Source organism: Diabrotica virgifera, chromosome 6 (assembly GCF_917563875.1).
Source record: "Diabrotica virgifera virgifera chromosome 6, PGI_DIABVI_V3a".
Classification (NCBI taxonomy): domain Eukaryota; kingdom Metazoa; phylum Arthropoda; class Insecta; order Coleoptera; family Chrysomelidae; genus Diabrotica; species Diabrotica virgifera.
Genome location: NC_065448.1, coordinates 11,543,930 through 11,566,709, shown reverse-complemented (window position 1 = coordinate 11,566,709; position 22,780 = coordinate 11,543,930). Strand labels below are relative to the sequence as shown.

Here is a 22,780-nt window from a genome sequence, read left to right as displayed (position 1 = left end):
GATGGAATCGATTTATCTCTGGAAGATAAATAGAAGTACCAGTTTTCGTTTTTCTAAATAGAAGTGTTCTGGAGCTATTTAAAAAAACTAATTAGAATACGCAATCTTTAAAGAGCTCTAGCTTCCTTGGGAAGCATTTTCGGACGAGGTGAATAGAGTTAAATTTTCTTATAATTATCTGAGGAATCTCCGGGCTTCGATTGTTAGAAGAGTTTCTGTACACCCTGTATAATAGGTACAATCCCTACTATAACCAATTATTTGTAAAGGTATTGATTTTCTTCCTATTATTTTAATTACATTTATTTAGATACAAATATGATCTAATCGCTTAAAATAAATAGGTTACAGTTTGGTATTAGATTTGAAAGGTGTGTGAAAAATCCGAAACATTACTCAGGAAAATAATATTAATACCGTACGATTCTTTGAATGATATAAAAATTAACTTTTATGTTGGATGCCTCAGAAGTCAAACGGTGTAAGTCACATTCTCCTTAAAAATGACTTATGAGATATAACACTTATTATTATATATAATAATATTATTATTTCCTTGTTTCTATTTATGAATATGTTACCCATATTATGATAAATAAAGACAGTTTATTTGTTTTCAATAACTACTTATATTTCTTCAACTATTGTAAGATATATCTTAGTATCTCATTTTAAACACTTATTGACTTACACCGATTGGCTTCTGAGGCATCGAAAGATATTATATCTTTGCGGTTATCCTGCCACGTTGTAAACGGTTTTAGATTAGTGTTTTTTAAGCATACTTGACATGGCATGACTTAGAAAATTGTGGTGATATGAATATGTTTGTATAACAACCTGCAATAATTTTACTGACTTAAAATTTTAGTTTTATATACGAAATAACTACACAACCATCCTGCCTTTTGTAAGTAGCTTTATATTAACGTTCTTGAGATATGTCCAAAATGGCATGACTCAGAAAATCGTGTAATTTTACACGAATTTTCTTACACATTTTTAACTATGTGTAGTAAAAAAGGTGTAACTAAACATCCTGCCATTTTGAATAATGTCTACTTAAATTATTTATTTTATAATACAATTTATTTTATGACAGAAAATTACGGAACCAGGGTGAAAATTTTCCACAGAATTTTCCAAGGGACAAGTGCAGTTAGACATTAGGAGACGTCATGCTAACATTTTTTTCGATCATTTTCAAATAATTATATTTAATTTATTAAGTTGGCAGGACCCAGAAAATCATGAAAATTTCATTATTTTCCTTACATGTTTGTATACATATATACTCCGTTAGCCGGTTTGCAACCCTCCTGCCGAAAAAGTTTTCTTCATAAAATCCATAGTATCCTGTCATTCTACGGATATGGCAGGACTCAGAAATTCATCGCAAAACCATATTTTTATTTTTTGGGAAAATCTAATTTTTACAGGAAAATGTCACAGGAAATTTGTGGATATTTCCACAAATTGTAAGTACCTCGTCTACCCTTCCACTATTGCAAAAGGCAGGACTTAGAAAATCGTGGCTGAACTTCTGTATAATATCTCCCGGTCTATTATGAGAATTATATTATTATGTCCGTCTCATTGATAATTCAAAAATCAAGTCAAATGTTTATTTTAACTACAGTGTTTCATAGTTCTAAGAAACTGGTACTTAAATTAGTGTATTTTTTCCTTACATAGCGCAAAAAGTGCTGTATTACCTACCTTTTCGTAGAAATATTAAGAAACTGGTATTTGAGTTTCATTTTATATTCTGTATGTTGTGTAGTTATTTGTGTTGTCGTTTTTAAAAAATTATAAAAATGAATTACATTGATGACGATCATTACATGGATGACGATTCCTCATCGTAAGTACCTATTTGTCTTTGTTGTCTTTCGATTCTGTATTGAGATTTTTGACACCAAAAACAGTATTGGGGAAAAGGAAAATTAATTGATTTTAAAATCATTGATTTAGTTCTAAGACTCAAGATAAATTTAATCAGAAATCATCTCTTTTTAGGGATAACAGATTGAGAAAATATGATTTTACGGGAATTTATCATTCTTCTTTCATTGACACACATGCTCATACGTTTTCGTAATTATTCTTTTAATTCCTTCAAATAACTTTTATTTTGGGTATACCAGTAATTATTCTCTTCGCAGACATATCCGGTCTGTGTGTCGCCCACCAGATCTGTTTGATTTTCTTCTCCTACTTCTTTCAGCATCTTGCAAATCAGCAATTCTTCCTATTTCAACGTTGAACATGCTCTGACTATTTTTAGTCCAGGGTAATAAGGATTTTCTCGGGGCACTCAAAGATCCAGGTAGCTGACTACTTTTTTAGTTATTGTATACCTATAGGAAGAAAACCTACCTGTTTCCTGCCTTGAGTTCGCGTCCGTTTTTTAATTATTAGGGAGTTTTTGTGCACACAAATACGTAAACGTAACCCAAGGTCCCTATACCATAGGTTGTATGGTAACTTTGACATTGACAAATGAAATATTGTCATCGTGACGTCACCCAGACGATCAATTTTACGAATTGTTTGTAAACATAATAGGATACGTGGTTTGGAGGCTATATTTTGTTATTAAATATCGTTAGTGTTTTAATTTGTGTTTATATCTTGAGATATAATGTATCTATAGATATCATTAAGTGTTTTTAGTATAATAACTTAAACCCAAAACTCTTTTACAAGTGTTAAGATACATTTTAATGTGGTTGTATTAAGTACCTACTTACTGGATTTTCTTTCTGCTGTATTGTATAGTAAAGAACATTCTTGTATAGAGACATTACAGTTCTGTAATGTCTCTTGCGGTTCTTCACATCAAGTTTACATCATCTGTGTAGGTTGCAATCTGCTTAGACTTATTGAACAATATATCTAATTAAGTCTATAGATAATAGATCTATTATATGTAATTGTTTCATATAAAATTATAACCAATATTGCAGCCATCTGAAGATCGTTTGAATAAATAATTATAAACTAAATGAATATATAAAATGGGGAAAATTCCCTTTATTGCACTGAAATTGTATTTTTTTATAATTTACTGTTAATGTAAAACTTCACAGGTACCTATTGAATGGAATCATAATGTTTTAATAGTTTTAGATATTACAGTCCAGTACCTAACGTAATCAGATGCTCTTATGTTAAACTTAAGGGAAAAACTACTAATTTTGATACATAAATCTTTAGTTGAATCTCTTTTTCACCATGGTTTACATGTTAGGAGGAATTTATAATACTGTACTACATGCATTATTCCCAATTCAAAATTATTATATACCTACTCAAAATCATTTAAAAAAGTAAATTGTATTCAACCCATTATTAATATACCTAGGATATTTGAATGATTTAGTCCCATATATACACAAGAAAGAATCTCCTTCTGCTTTAATTAAGTAGTAATGCTATTCTACTGCATATATTTAATTGCAATTATATTCTATGATTTTTGTAACTCTACAGGTATCTACCACATTTTTTAAAGAATATATGAAATAAATAGTCATTAAAAATCCAAACGTATTTTTTTTAAATATACACATTTTCAATACATTCCTACTTTCCGAGTTCATTTCAATGAGTGAAGTGAATGAATTTGTATGCAGCATTCTGGGTGACGTCACTCCCGCCATTAGATTCTCGACGCTGATTGGTGGAAAGTTACCATGCAACCTGTCTATTTATGAACCTTGAACGTAACCCATCTTTTTGACATATACGCTTGCGCATTAATGGTTGAACTCCCGTATCTCGATACGTATTACCTAAAGTGACGCTCTGATACGTACGTGAGAACGCATCCCTATCGAGACGAAAGTCACCGAATGCACACGAGGATCTTGCCCGATTGGCGATTACCTACCAATGGCTACCAAATGAACATTTCATCAGCGTGTACTACCCGTTTATAAATATTCAAGGTTATATTGGTTATTGGTTTAGTCTAATTGAGTAAAATTATTCTGTGTTTGTAATTGGAAATTGGAACTTCATAATAGATTTAAAATTTTATTGTTTTCAAGTTGTCTATTAATAAAGCAAAACAAACAAATCTTGTATTAATTTAAGAAATACTGTGATCACCACAATTAATAACTTGATAAATAAATGACCTAATTTCTGTAAAATTTTCAAATAAATATGAACAAACTATTTACATTATACTGGAATTCTGATGTAGGTACAATAATTTACAACTAAAATGTAGGTATAAACAAAAATAAAAAAATTTTAACCTAAGGAAAAATAATATTTTTATATTTAAATAGAAGCAATAAAAACCATACAATTTCATCATTCATTTATCTTTTTTTACATTTGTATATTAATTGTATATTGTGTGAACATTGTTTTATTTTTTTAATGTCAACGGAATTTAAAAATTACTTTACGATTTGCTTTACGTTACGTTAAGGCAGTCACAAAAACTACCTATTTTAACGTTCATCCTCTAAGACACGTTAGTGGCTTTACGTATACGGAGATGCGTACGTTACGTAGCAACAAAAACTCCCTATTAACAATTTTGTGCAAAAATGGCGATTTTTTCGATTTTTTGCACTCCATTCAAAAACTAAATAGTTGACATAAAATTACAAAATTCAGTTTTTTAGAACATTGAAAAACCTTCAAAATGCCGATATTTTAAAGTTAAAAAGTTAATTTGTTGCTACGCAAACTGCAAAATAAGTAAAAAACGTTATTTATTAATAACTTTTACTAAAACTACCTTAGAACTTTAGTGTTTCACCCAACGTTGGATATTGAGGTACTTAACAAACCCTCAAAATTTGAGACCGATCCATTAATTAGTTTAAGAGCTATTCTATTTGTTTATCCCGGAGATCTTTATTTTGCAATAAGATAAGACAGAAAATAATGAAGATAGGGCAATTCTGAGAATGCCAAATGAAAGTAGAAGAGTGATTAAACTAACGGTATTAAAAAAAGATAAAAAAATAATTAACCCAGCCAAAAATCCTAATGCCAAATTTTTAAAATTTTGTATTTTAAAATCATTTAGAATAACTTTAAAAATGTTGTCCGTAAAAACAATATTTTTATATATTCAAAAAGAGTATTTTAACACGAATTTTCAATTAAAAAAATTTAGCCTGGGCTCATTTGGGACAAAGTTAGCCATATGTTTTTTTTAATTCACAACTAATTTGTTTATAAGTATTAAGGAATCTCATTAATGCCATTTTAAATAATGGGATTTGTATTTTTTCTTAAAAAATTTGCAAAAATATTATACCTTCACAGCACCCTCTACGATTTTTCAAAAATGTAGTGCAAACGATTACTAGGGGGAACCTACAAATCCAGCGAGTTAAAATACCGAAAAAGTAATTTCAAACGAATATAATTTGCTGTATCTCCGGATCAACTCAATGGATTTTGATCTCTCTTTTTTTAATTGGTATGTAGTTTTTACGTAAATTACAAATATGCAATTTGTTTATAAATTTATTAATTAATAAACAGTCTAATTTGTTTAAACAATTCTTGAAAAAATATTTTTTTATCATAGTATCATTAATGGTCACAGAAAAAGTTAAAGTACACTTTAATAAATAAATGATTTTTATTAGATAATTATTTATTTAAGATAATTTATTTATTAAAGTATACCTTAACTTTTTCTATGATTAATAGGGATAATATGATTAAAATCATGGATTTTTGGGAAAAAAATTATTTTTTCAAAAATTGTTTAAACAAATTAGACTGTTTATTAATTAATAAATGTCTAGACAAATTGCATATTTGTAATGCACAGAAAAATTACATACAAATTAAAAAAAGAACGATCAAAATATATTCAGTAGATCCCGAGATATAGAAAATGATAGTAGTTTTAAGTTGCTTTTTTTAGTTTTTGAACTCGTGCATTTGCCGACTCCCAGCTCCCCCTTCACTTAGCACGACTAGTCACCAATTGAACTACATTTTTAAAAATTCGCGTAAAATACCAGCTTTTTCAATATGTAAAATGATTTTTCTACGGACAATATTTTTAAAGTTATTCTAAATGTTTTTAAACTACAAAATTTCACAAATTTGGCATTAGGATTTTTGACTATATTAGTTAATTTTTTATCGTTTTTTGGTACATTTTGATAGTATCAGTTTTCTACTTAATTGTTTATTAGAGATTAATATTAGTATTAGTTTTAGGATAAGATACGAAAAAATGACTAATAAAATAAAAAATAGTAAAATTGGCGAATGGATTTAGTGTCCGCAGTCATATAAACCCAAATAAACAACAACAACAGTTTTCTACTTTGTCTTATATCTTATGATATTGCAAAATAAAGGTCTCTGGGATAAACAATTAGAATAACTCTTAAACTAATTAATGGATCGACCTCAAATTTTAAGAGTTTGTTAATTACCCCAATACCCAAATTTTTGTGAAACACTAAAGTTTTAAGGTAGTTTTAGTAAAAGTTATTAACAAATATCGATATTCACTTATTTTGTAGTTTGCGTAGCAACAAATTAACTTTTCCGCAAATCGCCAGGAAATTTTGACATTCCTGTCAAAATTTCTTGAAGAAAAAGTCAGGACTTCCTTACTGTAATGAAATGTCATTTCCTTACTGTAAGGAAATGATATTTCCGTACAGTTGTTAGTGTTCTACATAAATGATAGAAAATTATTAATAATCCATAAAACGTCTGTATGCATTTTCGTACTTTTCTCTTGATTTCTTTGGCAATAATTCTAATGAAGTAGTATTCACTGCCTCAACCAGCTCTGGAGGAGTCCCAGGAATGGAAATTTCATCATCACTTATCATTTTACTTTCGAGAACACCAGCAATTAAATTTATAAGCGTCAAGTTTGACAATTCAACCTCAATACGTTTCCATAGTAACCCAAGTAATTTTATTAGGAATTTCAAAGCACCATTTATTTGGGAATAAAATTATCGCGTTTTTTTTAAATCAATCAATATCTGTCGAATTTTAAACGATTTGCGGAAAAATAGTATGTTTACCTCGTAGGAAAAGCCACATTCCTGGACTCTGTGTTGCTAAGTCTCGGCTTGCGCCTCGACTTAGCAATCTTCACAGTCGTCCAGGAATGTTAAGCTTTTCCTACCCGGTAAACAATGTACTATTTACCTTTCAAAAATCGGCATTTTGAAGGTTTTTTAATGTTCTGAAAAATTAAATTTTTTAATTTTATGTCAACTATTTAGCTTTTGAATGGGGTGCAAAAAATCGCGATTTTTGCACTAAATTGTTAATAATTAAAAAACCGACGCGAACTCTAGGCAGGAAACAGGTAGGTTTTCTTCCTGTAGGTCTACAATAACTAAAAAATTTGAGTGTCCCGAACATGGTCTATTTCTAGCAGGGTCTTTAACTTTACACCAAAAACACCCAAATAAAAATTCATTATAATTAAATTCTGTATAGAGACGTGTTTTTCTCGATTTACTTCGACGAAAATTTTCCCCGGAAAATGCGGGTTTTTTCAACAAAATCTTAAATGTTCAACTAAAATTTTAGATAAGTACTTGTTTATCAATGATTAAATAACTTTGTAATATAAAAGCTCTTTTCATATAGATTATAATTCCAGAAGCCGATGGAAATTGAATGATCAGTTTAGCAATAATTTAATTGTTAATTAAAAATTTACGGTCGCTATAACAACCACAATAATTAGGGTACATAAGAATAACTATGATTTTTGTATAAATAGACACTGTCACGTATGACACTGTAATGTACTTTACAGAATTGAAATTGGACTATTTAAGAGGCCTCAGGAATATTTTAAAATTATAAACAAATTTTTTTGCCTTATAAACAAATGGAATATCTCTGGAAATATTAAATTAAATTAAATAGTGAAAACGGTATCTTAAAAAAAGCGGCAGGACGCTTCTTTTAAAAGAAAAAACGTTTAATTGTGATGAGTGGTTCCTGGGATACAACCGGTAAAATTTGACCGGCATTTACGGCAAAGATATAAACAATAGGATCATAATTTTCAAACCATCACCTTATTATTTCGGTCCTCTTTCTGCACACCAATTTTCATATCTTTAAAATACTCATAACATATATTATTATCATAAAAACTGTCGATATTACGTACGAGTGAAAATTGACAAAAATATCAAAATTCCAAACAAAAATTAGGTTGGAGAAAATGTAATCTCAAAGTTTAAAATCCGTATAAGTTAAAAAAATGCATTTCCTCGGCTTCCCACGGAACAATTTTCTTCATTCTTTTTTTGTTTCCAAGTAACTCGGGTAGAGCAATCTAACTAACGCATTATTAAATGTCAAACTTGCTTCTGTTTTGTTGTAATAAATTAATTTATTTATAGTCCAGGAACCAAAGCTTTTCACCTTGCAATTTTTACAGAATGGATAATTTTGTTTGAAAATTTAAGAATAAGTAGTGGATGGTCCATGGATCAAAATCTCTATGATGCGGACTGGCGCTTTTACCATGGGGGTGGTTGCCACCCCCATCTCAAGGGTGGTCTCCCCCATCTCAAGGGTGTTCTCAAAAACATTCATTCTAAGCAAAAAACGTTCTATATATGTTTTTGATAAAATTAATAGTTTTTGATTTATTCGCTATCGAAAGTGTTAGTTTTATATCTAAAAAATCAATGTTTTTCGATGGTATACTCATTTACGATTCACTCAATTTTTGCCGTAGAACAAATTTTATCAAACCAAGTTCTTGGGAATTAAATTACCTACAATTTCATATTTAAACATTTTTTCGTATCTCTAATTCTAATCTTTCTATTTTGAAGAAAATGGCATTTTTTACCAAATTGCAAACATTCGTTATTCGCTTTAAACTTCAGTTTTTTAAAACCTAATCATTCTAAGCCAGTCATACTTCTAGAATCTATTAATAATACATAAATAAAGAATAATAAATAAGGCCAATGACTAAAAACATCGCCAACTTACATTATTATGCTTCAAATTGGATTTCTCCTTGTTTTTCAAAAAAAATATATTGATTTTTTAACCGTAACTTTTGTATTTTTTATCTTAGAAAGTTGGTTTAAAACGAATTTTGCAGGTTTTTACAGAATCTATAAGGCTATTAATATTAAATCTTTTTAAAATTCTCAGTCACATAAAGAGGTGGCATTATAAAGGATTGGTAAATGTGGTTTTTGCATGATATTACAAGTTTTAATTTTCAATTGCTCACTTAATTTTTGCCATAAAAAATTTTTTTGCAAACCAAATTCTTGGGAATCAAATAAGCTACAATTTCGTTTTTAACTATTTTTTCGTATCTCTGATGCTACTCTTTCTATTCTGAAGAAAAGGGCAGTTTTTACCAAACTACAAAAACTCGTCATTCGTTTGTAACTCCATTTTTTTAAAAACTAATCATTCTAAGCCGATCAAACTTCTAGAACCTATTAACAATACATAAATCAAGAAAACTAAATCAGGTCAATGAGAAAGTTAAATTAGGGTGGTGATTAGGGGGTTGTTTATGATCACTTTTTTGCTGAAAAAATAGGGACTGACATTCTTTTCATTATAAGTCACTTAATGTTTTTAGTTAGAGATTTTTTTTATTTCTGGAGATACATATTTTTAAATAAGTACTTTAAATTAGTTTCAACAAGTTATCCTCGAAAAATGCATGGTTTTCCCGTCCATTGACTTTGAAACTACAATATTTAGCATTTGACGAAGAAGAGCCAACATATAATAAAGTATAGCTCGATTACTATTGGTCTTACAGAAAATAAAAAACAACGGATTTGTTTATTTTTTTAAAAGGTACATTTTTGTTAAGTAAAGTTGTTTTGATAAAACGAAAGCTTTGTGAGCCATTAGCAGAAAACTGATTAAAAACATTGATTTTTTCGATATAAAACTAACACATTCGATAGCGAATAATTCGAAAACTATTAATTTTATCAAAAAAATGTATGGAACGTTTTTTGCTTATGATTAATGTTTTTACCAACTCTTGCGGTCAAAATATAATAAAAATGTCCACCCCCGAGATGGGGTGGCAACCACCCCCATGATAAAAGCGCCTCTTGGCATGATATAGATTTTGATCCTTGGACTATCCACTACTTATTCTCAAATTTTCAAACAAATCGATCCATTTTGTAAAAATTGCGAGGTTTTGTCCTATTTTAAGCTTCATTACTTGGACTATTATTATAACAAAAATTTTCAATTTGTTTAATTAAAGATTGTTTAAATAATTATACAGGTTTCAAATGAGAATATTTGTGTTTTTAACGTTAAAAGGTACACTTGTAGTAAGTTTATCTAAAAAATGTCTACAATTGGAAAAAATATGTAGTTTTTTTTTCTTATAAATAAATTAATCTATTATAACAAAACAAAAGCAAGTCTGATATTTAACAATGCATTAGTTAGATGGCTCTACTCGAGTTACTTGGGAACAAAAAAAAAAAAAAAAGAATGAAGCAAATTGCTCCATGGAAAGCCGAGAAAATGCATTTTTTTTAACGTATACCGATTTTGAACTTTGAGATTACATTTTCTCCAACCTAATTTTTGTTTGGAATTTTGCTATTTTTGGCAATTTTTACTAGTAATATCGATAGTTTTTATTGTAATAATATATGTTATGAGTATTTTAAAGATATGAAAATTGGTGTGGAAAAAGAGGACCGAAATAAAAAGGTGATGGTTCGAAAATTATGATCCTATTGGTTATATCTTTGCCGTAAATGCCAGTCAACTTTGACCGGTTGTATCTCAGGAGTCACTCATCAGAATTAAACGTTTTTTTTTTTAAGAAGAGCCCTGTCGCTTTTTTTCCAATACCGTTTGCGTGATTTAATTTAATTTAATATTTCCCAAGATATTCTATTTGTTTATAAGCCAAAAAATTGTTTATAATTTTAAAATATTCCTGAGGCCACTTAAATAGTCCAATTTAAATTCTGTAAAGTAAATAAGATAGGTACAGTGTCTTTTTATACAAAAATCATAGTTATTCTTATGTACCAGAATCATTGTGGTTATTATGGTGACCATAATTTTTTAATTAACAATTCTTCTTCGGCTTCTGGAATTATAATCTATACGAAAAGAGCTTTTATATTACCAAGTTATTTAATTATTGATAAACATTTACTTATCTAAAATTTTAGTTGAAAATTAAAGATTTTGTTGGAAAAACCCGCATTTTTGGAGAAAATTTTCATCGAAGTAAATCGGGAAAAACAAGTCTCTACGCAGAATTTAATTTCGGTAAATTTTTATTTGGGTGTTTTTGGTGTAAAGTTACAATCTTTGGAGTTATAGAGCAAAAATTGAAAAAAACACGATTTTCGGGCGTCATTTTGTTAATAAAAAAAGTAGCTCACTATCTGCGGATTTTGCATACCTATACTATTAAATACAATCATAAGATTCGATTGCAGCAATAAAATTGCTGGTAAATAACTTTTCCCAAAAATGGCCTATTCTCCGATAATCTGCCCAGACTACTATGTTTTTACATTTTGGCAGTAATTTGTGTCACTTCTAGTGGTAGGGGTGCCCAAAAGGGGATTTTTGCAGTTACTCTAGCGCGTCAGATTATCACATGGGGAGAAACCTTTTACCCTGTAAATGTACCTCTACCATATATTGGCTCTTAACCCGCCAGTGGTCGCTATATGAGATTTTCTCTCACGGTTTCAGAAAATTGCACAGAATTTTTTTTCTGGGAAATTATACGCTCTGTAGTTTCTTCTAGTCTCCTAACTATCCTCCCTCGACAATCTAATAGACTCGTCCGCTTAGATAGTGACTCAGTTGACCTAATATCACCCAATTGTTGAGTCAGCGCGCTTCAAGTGAGACATTCTCTCATCAAGCGACCACCCGCGTTACGAACTGTACATAAAAATTAATTTTATTTTGACACTTAAAACCTGAAATAATGTAAAAAATTGTAATTATTGTAATCAATCAATTTTTCCAGAGCATTCTTGTTATATTTGTGTGCTGTGCCGTAAATTATCAAGATACGGAGATTGATTAATATTGGTTTAATTCCGATTATTTATTTTTATTTTATTATATTATTATCTATATTATGTTATATTATTTTTTTCTTATTATTAGTTAATAAAAAAAAGTTTAAAAGCTGTTTTAAAAATTTTATTTTATAAAAAAAGGCAAAATTTGGATATGTGAGAGAAAATCTCACGCGCGACCACTCGCGTAACAATCTACCTAGCGACCAACGCCGGGTTAATACAGGGGAGTTCGTTAAGGGGGGCCGAAAAAAATCTATCCTTAGAAAAACTCTAAATCGTCAGATAAAGATAACGAAATTTAAGTACATGCAAGTACGTCAGATTTTCAAAAATCTGACGATTTGAGCGGGGCGTAAGGAAATGGATGAGTCACAAAGTTTCACAAGAAAAAAGCGAATATTTCGCAAAATGAAGGACATATCGAAAAACTAAAAAATGCATGCTCAATATTTTTCAAAAATCTATAGAATGATAACAAACACGACCCCCACGGAGAGGGGTGGGGGTAAATTCAAAATTTTAAATACGAACCCCGCTATATTTCGCGAAATGAACATCAGATCGAAAAGCTGAAAAATACACGTATTCAATATTTTTGAAAAGTCTATCGAAGGGCACCAAACACGATCCCCCACGGAGGTAGGGTGGGGGTTACTTTACAATCTTAAATAGGAGCACCCATTTTTTATTGCAGATTTGGATTCTTTATGTAAAAATAAGTAAATTCTACTCGAGCCTTTTTTCGAATTATGGATAGATAGCGCTATAATCGGAAAAATGATTGGTGGAAATGGAAAATTAAATTAAAAAAGAATGTGTGTGTACTGTGTACGCACGTAAGAAGTTATACTTCTATTATATGATTTAAACGAAATTAATATACTTTTTATTTATATTTTGTTTAAATATTAAACTCATTTATACTTACTACTTCTCAAACATTTTTATTAGAACAGTGCCAGCCAAAAATTAAAATAATAAAAGAATAAAACACACACAAACACATTAAACAAGCCACAAATGATGTCTGAACATTAATTGTCGAAAAATTTTTTAACTAAATACGTATTTTCTGAAAATACAATTATATAATAAATATACTTACAATCATAAAATGTATTAAAAAAAAAACAAAAAAAAAAGTTTCTATTGGGACTCGAACCAGCGCTGATAAGAGCGGTTGGTATTGGAATTCATTCGGCTTCTCCGCTTAGCCACGGACACTATGTGTCATTATTTACGAAGATCGACTAACTAAACGGATTAAACTTGTGATATTTTGATATTTTGAAAATTGATCAAATTATTTTAATTTTGAATTGAAATGATTTAGAATTGAAAAAATACAACAAAGCACAGAGTAAAAAAACAATATATTAGGTGAATATTGATAGAAATTTTGATGGTAATCAAATTATATAAATAAAAGTAGGGGAAGGACGTCGAAGATGACGCACCTAAGCAAAATACATTTTATTTAAGGGTAAAAAATATTTAAGCTAACTTTGAATGCTACGAGCCTGTAATTTGGACATTTCTATAACCAATTTCTAGGATTATTTTTAAATTCAATAAAAGGAAGTATTTTTTATGCGGCTTTAAAAAAAACGCTTTTGCGCCATCTTACCTTCCACCGAGGGAAAGATGACGCACAGTGATGGTGAAGATGGCGCATGTAGGTATCTATATTAAAAGCGCAAGTGATATGAAAAGAAAATTTATTTTTTAATACTGAAAGTAAGAAAATGTAAACAAAGCTTTTTTAACATATTAACAAAAGTCACAAATGTAGTTTTCGGGACTTTTGGCTCCACTGCATTCTTTATGCACCCATTGTCCACAACTTGTGCATCTGAACCATGTTTCCGTCTTTTTGCCGAAGTCTCCACATAATATGCAGATATCAGTTTCACCTCCCTCGTTGATTATGTCATCCAACTCATTGTCATTGCAAAGACCTTCTTCATCAAAATCGCTTTCTTCAGTATCGCTATCCTCCAAGATTTTTTTGTTTATTTTTTGTTTGATTATTTGTTGTACTTTGGCTTTCCCTTTATTTTTATTTAGTTTTAATCCTGCATCATTAACCAATACTTGTCTGGTTACTTTTTTCTTTCCTTCTTCCGACTTCGCCAGTTTTTCTTTTTTTTATTCTCTTTTTCTTCTAAGAATTCTTTTAAAGGGGTGCTTGTTAGAATTTCAGAATGTTGCTTTTGTCGTCCATATTTTCTTTTAATTTTTTTATTGGGCAAAGGAACTGGAGAAATAAGTGAAAGAGAAATATGTGGACGTTTGGTTATTTCATTTTGTTTTGTGGGGGTTGTGTGACGACTTTCAGGAGACTGTCGGCTGGTTGATGGACGTGGTAATTCTGGTTCTCTTATAGATGGTGTTGTTATTAGTGGAGGTGTTCCCTGAGGTGCAGGTTCAGGAGAAACATCTCTATCCAGGCTATCATTGTTTAAATTATCAGCAGGAAAAAAGTCATCTTCTGTGAACTTATCAGAGTTTAACGGAAAAATTCCGCACGTTCCGAAACCAGAAACGGCCTTATCAATATTTGCCACCTGATCATATGCTAACTTAAAAATCTCGGTGACATCATATGGAGTAATTTTATCTTCAAACTCTGAGTTGCTGATCTTAGATTTTAGAAAGGAATTGCAATGGCGACCATACGCATATTTTAATGCAGAAAAAAATGACACGTCAAGAGGTTGTAATTTGTGGGATGTGTGGGGTGGAATACTAACCATTATAATCCCATTCTCTTTGCAGTAATTATAAATATCCAGTGAAATATGGCTCGAGTGATTATCTAATACTAACAGCACGGGATTATCTGGACTAGACAGGACTTTTTTTTGGAAATGCTTCAGCCATAATAAAAACATAGACGTATTACTCCATCCATTATCCGTGCAGTTGTAAATCGCACCGCTTGGTCCATTTTTCTGAAGCTGTGGGCTCATCCTCTTCCTGGGAAATATAAATAATGGAGGTATGTAGTTACCGGAGGCACTGAACGCCATTATTACCGTGATATTCTTCCCTCGTTCCCACGAAGAAATGATTCCAAACTGCTTTACTCCTTTGGGTCCAAGTCTTTTACATGATTCTTTAGGAACCGTAGATGTACCGGTTTCATCAACATTGTAAATGCGATCTGGCAGAAATTTATATTTTTCTTGCACTGTTTCCAAATTTTTAAAAAAGCGGTCTACTTCTATTTTATTGAAGGCTGTTATTCTATTAATGCTTGTAGCTTCTGGCTTTCTCAAGGAAATTTGAGGATTTCGTTTTATAAATCCTAGATACCAGTCTTTTCCAGCCATTTGTTTATTCTTATTAAAATTGTGTTTAATTTCATTGCGTTCTGCATAAGCAAATGCCATGGTTCTCAGCTCTATGCAAGTGATACCAAAAAATAAATTGGCCAGCTTGAGAACATGATCTAGTATCTCCTTTTCATGATGTGCCGAAAACAATGGGGCTCTACCAAGAGACTCTGATTTGACTTCCTTTAATAAATTTTTAACCTTAAGTTTTCTCCTCAATGTAGCTTCTGGTATTGAAAATGCCCTTGCCACTTCCCGAATTTTACGACCATCTCTACAAATTGCATTCAATGCTGCATTAAGAGCTGCTGCAGAAAATGATCCTCTCTGTGTTTTTCGTATATATTTTCCCATTTCTAAAAAAGAAAAAGATGCCTCAAAATGCAAAATAGACACTAAATAATAAATATTCTATACTCCATTGTTATTTAAGGTAATGAACTGAAAAGGCAAAGATGACGCACTATAACAGCAAAGATGACGCAGTCTGCGTCAACTTAGCCTGTTCAGCATAACCTACAAAAAATGGTTATCAAAATTATCCATCATCAAATATTTAACAGATAAATCCTCGCTAACTGAAAATAAATATCACCTACTCCCATGAATATGAAGAAAATCCAATGGAACCATTTTTAAACAACTTACCATTAATATTCGCAGTGTCAAAAATAACAAGAAATCAACGTGTATCGCGTTACTCTGCCTCACAGATACTAAACAGTACGAAAGCTGACCGATGAAGTTTTAAAGTAATAGTAGTTTCTAAAGGAGGGCGCCACGGGTATAAAAACTGAATTTAGTGAAGTACTTGATAAAATACAGAGGTGCGTCATCTTAGACGCTGCGTCATCTTCCCCGTCCTTCCCCTATTACATACTATGTATTTTGGCAGATCAAATAGGCAGGTTTATACCCATTATACATTAAATTATTACGTACCTGTTGCTTTTAAAAACTATTTAAAAGTCACTACAATATTATAAACTTTTTTGTTTCTGTCCTCACAACAATAAAACTAATATATTATACATTTGTTTACCTTTACCTTTACCTCCAAACCACAGCTGCCATATCGGATAATTTTTGACATGTCATTTGAACATCCAATCAGAACAAAGTTATAATGCGCATGCGCCGGGCTGATAGGTTTTAACATATAAAAAAATCACCCTCTATCGCCGGTAAAGAAGTATAACTTCAAAAATGGAAAGTCCCCACTAAAATGGAAATCTTGACTTAACCTTTTTTGGTTTTGGCACTTAATCTTTACAACCCAATAGGTCCCCATAACGCTCGAGTGACTGCACATTTAGCATATTATAGATTTCCCCTAATATATCAGTACCTAATTTTATTGTTTATTGGCACTCCACTCATAAACTATTTAAGCATTTTCATTTCCGTCTATGCATTCGTTTTCCTCTTTCTTTTACGTTCAGTGTCGTATACCATATCTGATCTTATGAGTTTTCTAAAGAATATTCCTTTTAGTTTCAATGGAATGTTTTGTTAACATAATACACTCCTGGCCTCTTTGATTATGGATCTACAAGTATATCCCAGTGACATTATTGCTTTTCTGCATGATTTTCGCATACTATCATATTATGCATTACCAAGATCTCGAGTGTCTAAATAGTTTTAGAGTTCTACAGTTTGTATATTTTTGAACATTTCCCAAGGTACCAAGATATAGCTTATCTGGGTCAGTTGGACAAAGGATATGATCAGATAAAGCAGTTGGTCCAGTGAAATCATCTGGTCCGACTTCTTCATCTTTCTAAATCTTTTAGGTGCTTGAGCAACGATCAAGCCCTAAAGCTTTAAGAAAGCATTGCTTGTACCTGCCTCAACAAAACTAGTGTCGATAGCTGAGAAATTAAAGACACAAAGAAGAAATTGCTTTTTAAGTTTTTCTTAAATTTTGAGAACAATATTTTGTTCCAGATTGATACGAACAGTACCTACAAGTTCAACGTCTGCCCTCACCATGTCAACAAACACCAGTAGTAGAGTAGTTAGGACAGTACCAAGGTGTGTTCCATTGTCTAGTCAGCAGTCGTCATCAGGATTTGTTCCCCTCACCACAAAGTCAATGGCGACGTCGAGATACAGTAAGTAACAAAAATAAATAAATCAGTCAATCATTATTAGTGAATTCCTGACACTAATAGGTAGGTAATCCTACTCCTTTTCAAGTCTTTTTTGATGTTTTTGTACATCCATAGTCTCATTCTCGGTTTCGTTTTTGAATACAATGCTTTCAACGCAATGCTTTCAATACAAGTTGCTCTTCTCTTCTGCATATGTATTTAAAGTATATGTCCCATTGTAATCCCATTAAATGAACAATTCGTGAGCAATGCGTGCTTATTTGTCTCATTTGCACCACTATTCCAATTGCAATAATTTTTGTGAGACTCATTCAGCGGATTTTTCTGTGGCTTTAATGATTTGCTTATTAGGTATTCCTACTCCCAGTATCCCAGGCACTGTTTGTTTCTTTTTTATTTTTGTTTAGCGTAGTCTTAGCGATTAGCAGCTTATTGTTTTAGTCATTCAATAGCATATATTCAGTCTGGATGTTTCTTTTGTAGCAAACGTTTCTCTTCAAATTGTCAAACAGCCAGAGCAGCAACACAGAGCCAGATATCAGACTGAGGGTAGTCGAGGGGCCGTGAAAGACAGAGACGGAAACGGATTCCCTGTGGTACAACTCATCAATTATTTTAAACCAGCAACATTACAAGTAAGTTGGTATATTATAAGATGAAGATGTAACATAAGTAAATCAGAAATAAAGATTTGGGAATAGACAGAACGTCAGGTTGGGCCAAATCTGGCAGATTGAAGGGATGTTGCAGCGATTTTTACTTAAAATCGGCAAATTTGCTCATTGTTGCAGTATTATGTCGTATCTCTGTGTAAGTTTAATGGAGCGTGTTAGGTCCACGTGAATTGTACACACAATTGAACTATGATAGTTGTTTATTACTAAACAAATTAGTGTTATAATTTTGATAATTAATTTAGTTGTTTTACATGCATTGACGTTTTTGGCATAATATATTCGTAAAGGAAAACTCCTAAGTAGTCTAGGCGCCAGGGTGGGTTAAGCATTCATTTTCATATCCTACAGAGTTGTCTTCCTACAGACCGATAAGTCTACTGCCAATTCTTTCCAAGATTTTTTAGAAGCTATATGTTAAAAGGCTAAAAACTATAACAGACGAAAACAATATAATTCCAAATCACCAATTCGGATTCATCAATAAACTCGAGACAATAGAACAAGTTCATAGAGCGGAATCAAATCCATAAAGACCTGAATAGTAAAAGATATTGTTCAGCAGCTTCCTTCGATATATCTCAAGCTTTCGACAAGGTGTGTCATGAAGGATTGCAAGTTAAACTAAAGAAGCTACTGCCCCATCTCCACTTTCAACTTCTAAAGTCATACCTGGCAGATAAGCACTTCCAAATAAAACATGAAAGTGAATATACAGAGTTGCATCCAATGAATTGAGGGGTTCCTCAAGGTAGCGTGTTTATGCTCATCCTGTATTTATTGAATACTGCAGACATGCCATCAACACGACTCACCACTGTTGCGACATTTGCTGATGATACAGCCATTTTGGCGTCCCACACTGATCAAACATCAGCCTCTAGAAACCGGCAAACTAGTCTAAACAAGGTCCAAAACTGACTAAAAAGATGACGTGTTAACGCAAATGGATTGAAATCAACACACGTGACGCTCACCCTCCGCAGAGAAACGTGCCCACCTGTTCAGTTTATTAATTGTCAACTTCCACAATTTGATAGCGCCAAATACCTCGGCATGCACCTAGATCGACGACTGACTTGGACAAAACACATATTCACTAAGCGCAAGCAACTTGGCCTCAAATTAAGAAACATGTATTGGCTCATCGGTGGCAGATCAAAACTCTCAATAAACAATAAAATATTATTATACAAAACAATCTTAAATCATATGTGGAACTACGGTGCCAGCTGTGGGGAACTGCTAGCAACTCACAACATTTCCAATTAGCAGAGGTTGCAAAATAAAGTATTGCGAATTATTGTTGATGCTCCCAGGGACGCGCCAAGTAACTTCGGCGCCGTCGTGCAAAATATCGATAAGCGCCTTTATCAAAATTACCAGGGTAGAAATATCAATCACTCCTTCACATTTCAACGTGGAAAACTATGAAATTTTTTCTACGTCTACCCAGATTTTTTTTAAGGAAATAATAAGTACACAGTACTGTTATAAAAAATAATATATTCTTCTTCCTTCTTGTATGGAGACTTTAGAGCATAAGTTTATTCTTCAATATTTGCCTCCTAAATTGTTTAGATTATCGCATCACCTTTTTCTTGGTTTGCCAATACTTCTTCGTCAATTTGGTGACTTATCTCGTGCTATTCGTACTATCCTATCCTCTGTCATTTTACTAATGTGTTCGTTCTACTCCTGTTTCCGTTTTGTCACCCATCCATTTTATGTCTTCTACATTGCATGATCTTCTTATGTTTTCGCTTTTCTTACTATCCAACAGACTTTTTCCTGATATTCGTCGAAGTATTTTCATCTCTGTTGTTTCTAGTAGTGTAGTAGTTGTTAAAATTAATTTTTTAAAACTATATGGCATAATAAAACAGATCAGAATAAAAACTATGTTAAAGTTATACAGCATTACTTAAAATTATTAAAAAAGATTAAAGATCAAAAAATGAAACATATTTATATTGCGATTTTTTAAACAAATGTACAGTGGAACCTCGATAACTCGGATTAATCGGGACCGCGACCGATCCGGGTTATCGAAAATCCGAGATAGCCGGAGAATATGGTAAAAATTAATAAAATACGGTATACTTACAGATAAACTCCGTTAGAATTGAAATAACATGAAATATATTTATAAATATGCACAGTACCTACTCATTAAAATTACTAAAAAAAACACCAAACACAAACGTAAGCAAATGGAAGCGAACAATACAAGACACACAATACAGTTACAACGATGTAATGTTATTATTAGAACAGTGAAAACTAAAGACCATTGTTTTTAAAAGAATTTTTAAATAGTCTTTCCTAAACAATGCTGACAGTTTGAAATAAAAAGGAATAGATACTACAGACAGGTGGCTTGTTGTTTCTGAGGCGTGTGCTATGAGTCATTTTTAATATCGTATAGTTCAAATTACCCACATACACATTATCTCTCAAATATTATATTACATACATTTTTATTGTTGAAAGGTTTGTCTGATAATTAACTATTTTGATGGGAAATAAGCGACAATTAAATTGAAAAATACAAAATATTGAAAATCAAAATGTTTATCTGATGAAAATCGGTCCGGGTTAGCCGGATTTCCGGGTTATCGGGGGCCGACTTATCGGGGTTCCACTGTACTTATTATGATGAAAACCGACGGATATTTCTTATAGAAATTGAACTTTTCTTGCTTTACCTTTGACAAATTCATTAATTAGATTTTCATTATTCAGGTCCTTTAAAAACTCAGATTCTGTAGAAATAATAGTAAGATTTTCTATCCGTTCCTGACCCATTCTAGATCTTAAGTAATTGAAGCGTTTATTCGAAACACAACACTTGTCCAAAAAGGAAAATTTTGGAAAATCAAGCAAAACTGCCCAGCTTTAATTTATTTCAAATCTTACTTTTATTAAGACATTCATTGGAAGGAATGTGGATATCAAAATAATTGTACAAACTTACCAAAATATACATATAGTTTATGTTATGCTGAACTATTTCTAATACAAAAGAAACAAACATCACATGATTACTATCAAAGAATGCACACAACTGATAAATTTAAGGATAAGATTATTCACACTTACAACTACCGTTGACTAGGATGGGACAAGTGATGTTTTTACAAAAAAAACGCATGGATATCTGTTGTTTTTCTAAAACTATCAAAATTTTCTATGGAATGTGAGCCAAATGTGTGAACTGGAGAAATAAACTACTATTCTATAAGAACAATACATAAAGTCGAATTTTCAAAAAATGGACATGCGTTGTTTTTCAAATAAACGCTTAGCTAGAACGGCTGAAGCTATAGAAATCGGTACCTATAGTTAATAATATACGTAACGAAATAGTAATGTTTGGGAATGAGTGGTAGTCCAGAAAGCCACTGCGCATCCGCTAGGAAAAATATTCTAATTCGGATTTTTTGCACAATCTTACTCAAAAAGGACCCCTTTTAACAAATTTGCATGTTGCCAGGACCAAAAGTTGGTCAAACATTGTTCAAACGTTTTTTTTTTGTTTTTTTCCTAAAATTATTTTTTTTGCATGGAACAAAATTCTTTTAGGTTTTTTGGATCATTCCAAACAGAAAAGGTCCCTAGTGACTTTTCTCTAAAGTTGATAGTTTCTGATATATATAAGCGATTAAAAATTGAAAAATTGCGAAATCGGCCATTTTTAACCCTCAAGAACTATGTGAAAAACTGAAAATTTGAATGTTGCCAAGGTAGGTAGATATACTTTAAACATCGATTGATGAAATCCCAAAGACTTATTTGCAATACAATATCAAAAACCCCTTTGTTTTTTAATTGCCAATCAAGCGTGGGCGACACTATTTTCCACCGTTGCCATCTGTATGCAGTATGGTGCAAATGAAAGGAAGAAATTCGTTATTTCGTAAATTGGCGATAGGAAAAATCCCGAAACAGGTCGATTTTTATTTTTAAGTTACGATATTGTGACATATATGGTATACTAGTGACGTCATCCATCTGGGCGTGATGACGTAATCGATGATTTTTTTAATGAGAATAGGGGTCGTGTGCTAGCTCATTTGAAAGGTTCTTTAATTATCTATTCAGTAATATAAACATTTCCATAATTATTTATACAGGGTGTACAATAATTTAATTTTTTTGTCAATTTGCCAAATGATTTAATTTAATAAAAATTTTTGGAAACCCTGTATAAATAATTATGTACATGTTTGTATTACTGAATAGTGAATTGAAGAACCTTTCAAATGAGCCAACACACGACCCATATTCTCATTTAAAAAAATCATTGATTACGTCATTACGCCCAGATGGATGACGTCACTAGTATACCATATATGCCACAATATCACAACTTAAAAATAAAAATCGACCTGTTTCGGTATTTTTCCTTAAAGTCGCCGGTTTACGAAATAACGAATTTATTCCTTTCATTTGCACCATACTGTATACACATGCAACGGTGGAAAATAGTGAAAATAGTGTCGCGCACGCTTGATTGGCAATTAAAAAACAAAGGTTTTTGATATTGTATTGCAAAAAACTCTTCGGGATTTCACCAATCG

The 22,780-nt window shown here is 31.5% G+C and overlaps 1 protein-coding gene across 2 annotated transcripts in view; it reads left to right on the top strand.

Moving 5' to 3' along the window:
• The first annotated feature begins 1,734 nt into the window (after window positions 1–1,734).
• The window catches only part of LOC114332400 (uncharacterized), a 71,778-nt gene continuing 50,732 nt past the window's right edge, over window positions 1,735–22,780 (top strand). Inside the window, exons 1-3 of one of the 2 annotated variants that reach the window (XM_028282205.2) lie at window positions 1,735–1,864; window positions 17,357–17,523; window positions 18,007–18,158. In XM_028282205.2, the coding sequence (XP_028138006.2) occupies window positions 1,818–1,864; window positions 17,357–17,523; window positions 18,007–18,158 (366 nt within the window). In that variant the 5' untranslated portion in view covers window positions 1,735–1,817. Of the gene's footprint in view, window positions 1,865–17,356; window positions 17,524–18,006; window positions 18,159–22,780 lie in introns of those variants that run through there. The other variant, XM_028282209.2, reaches the window with a different exon arrangement.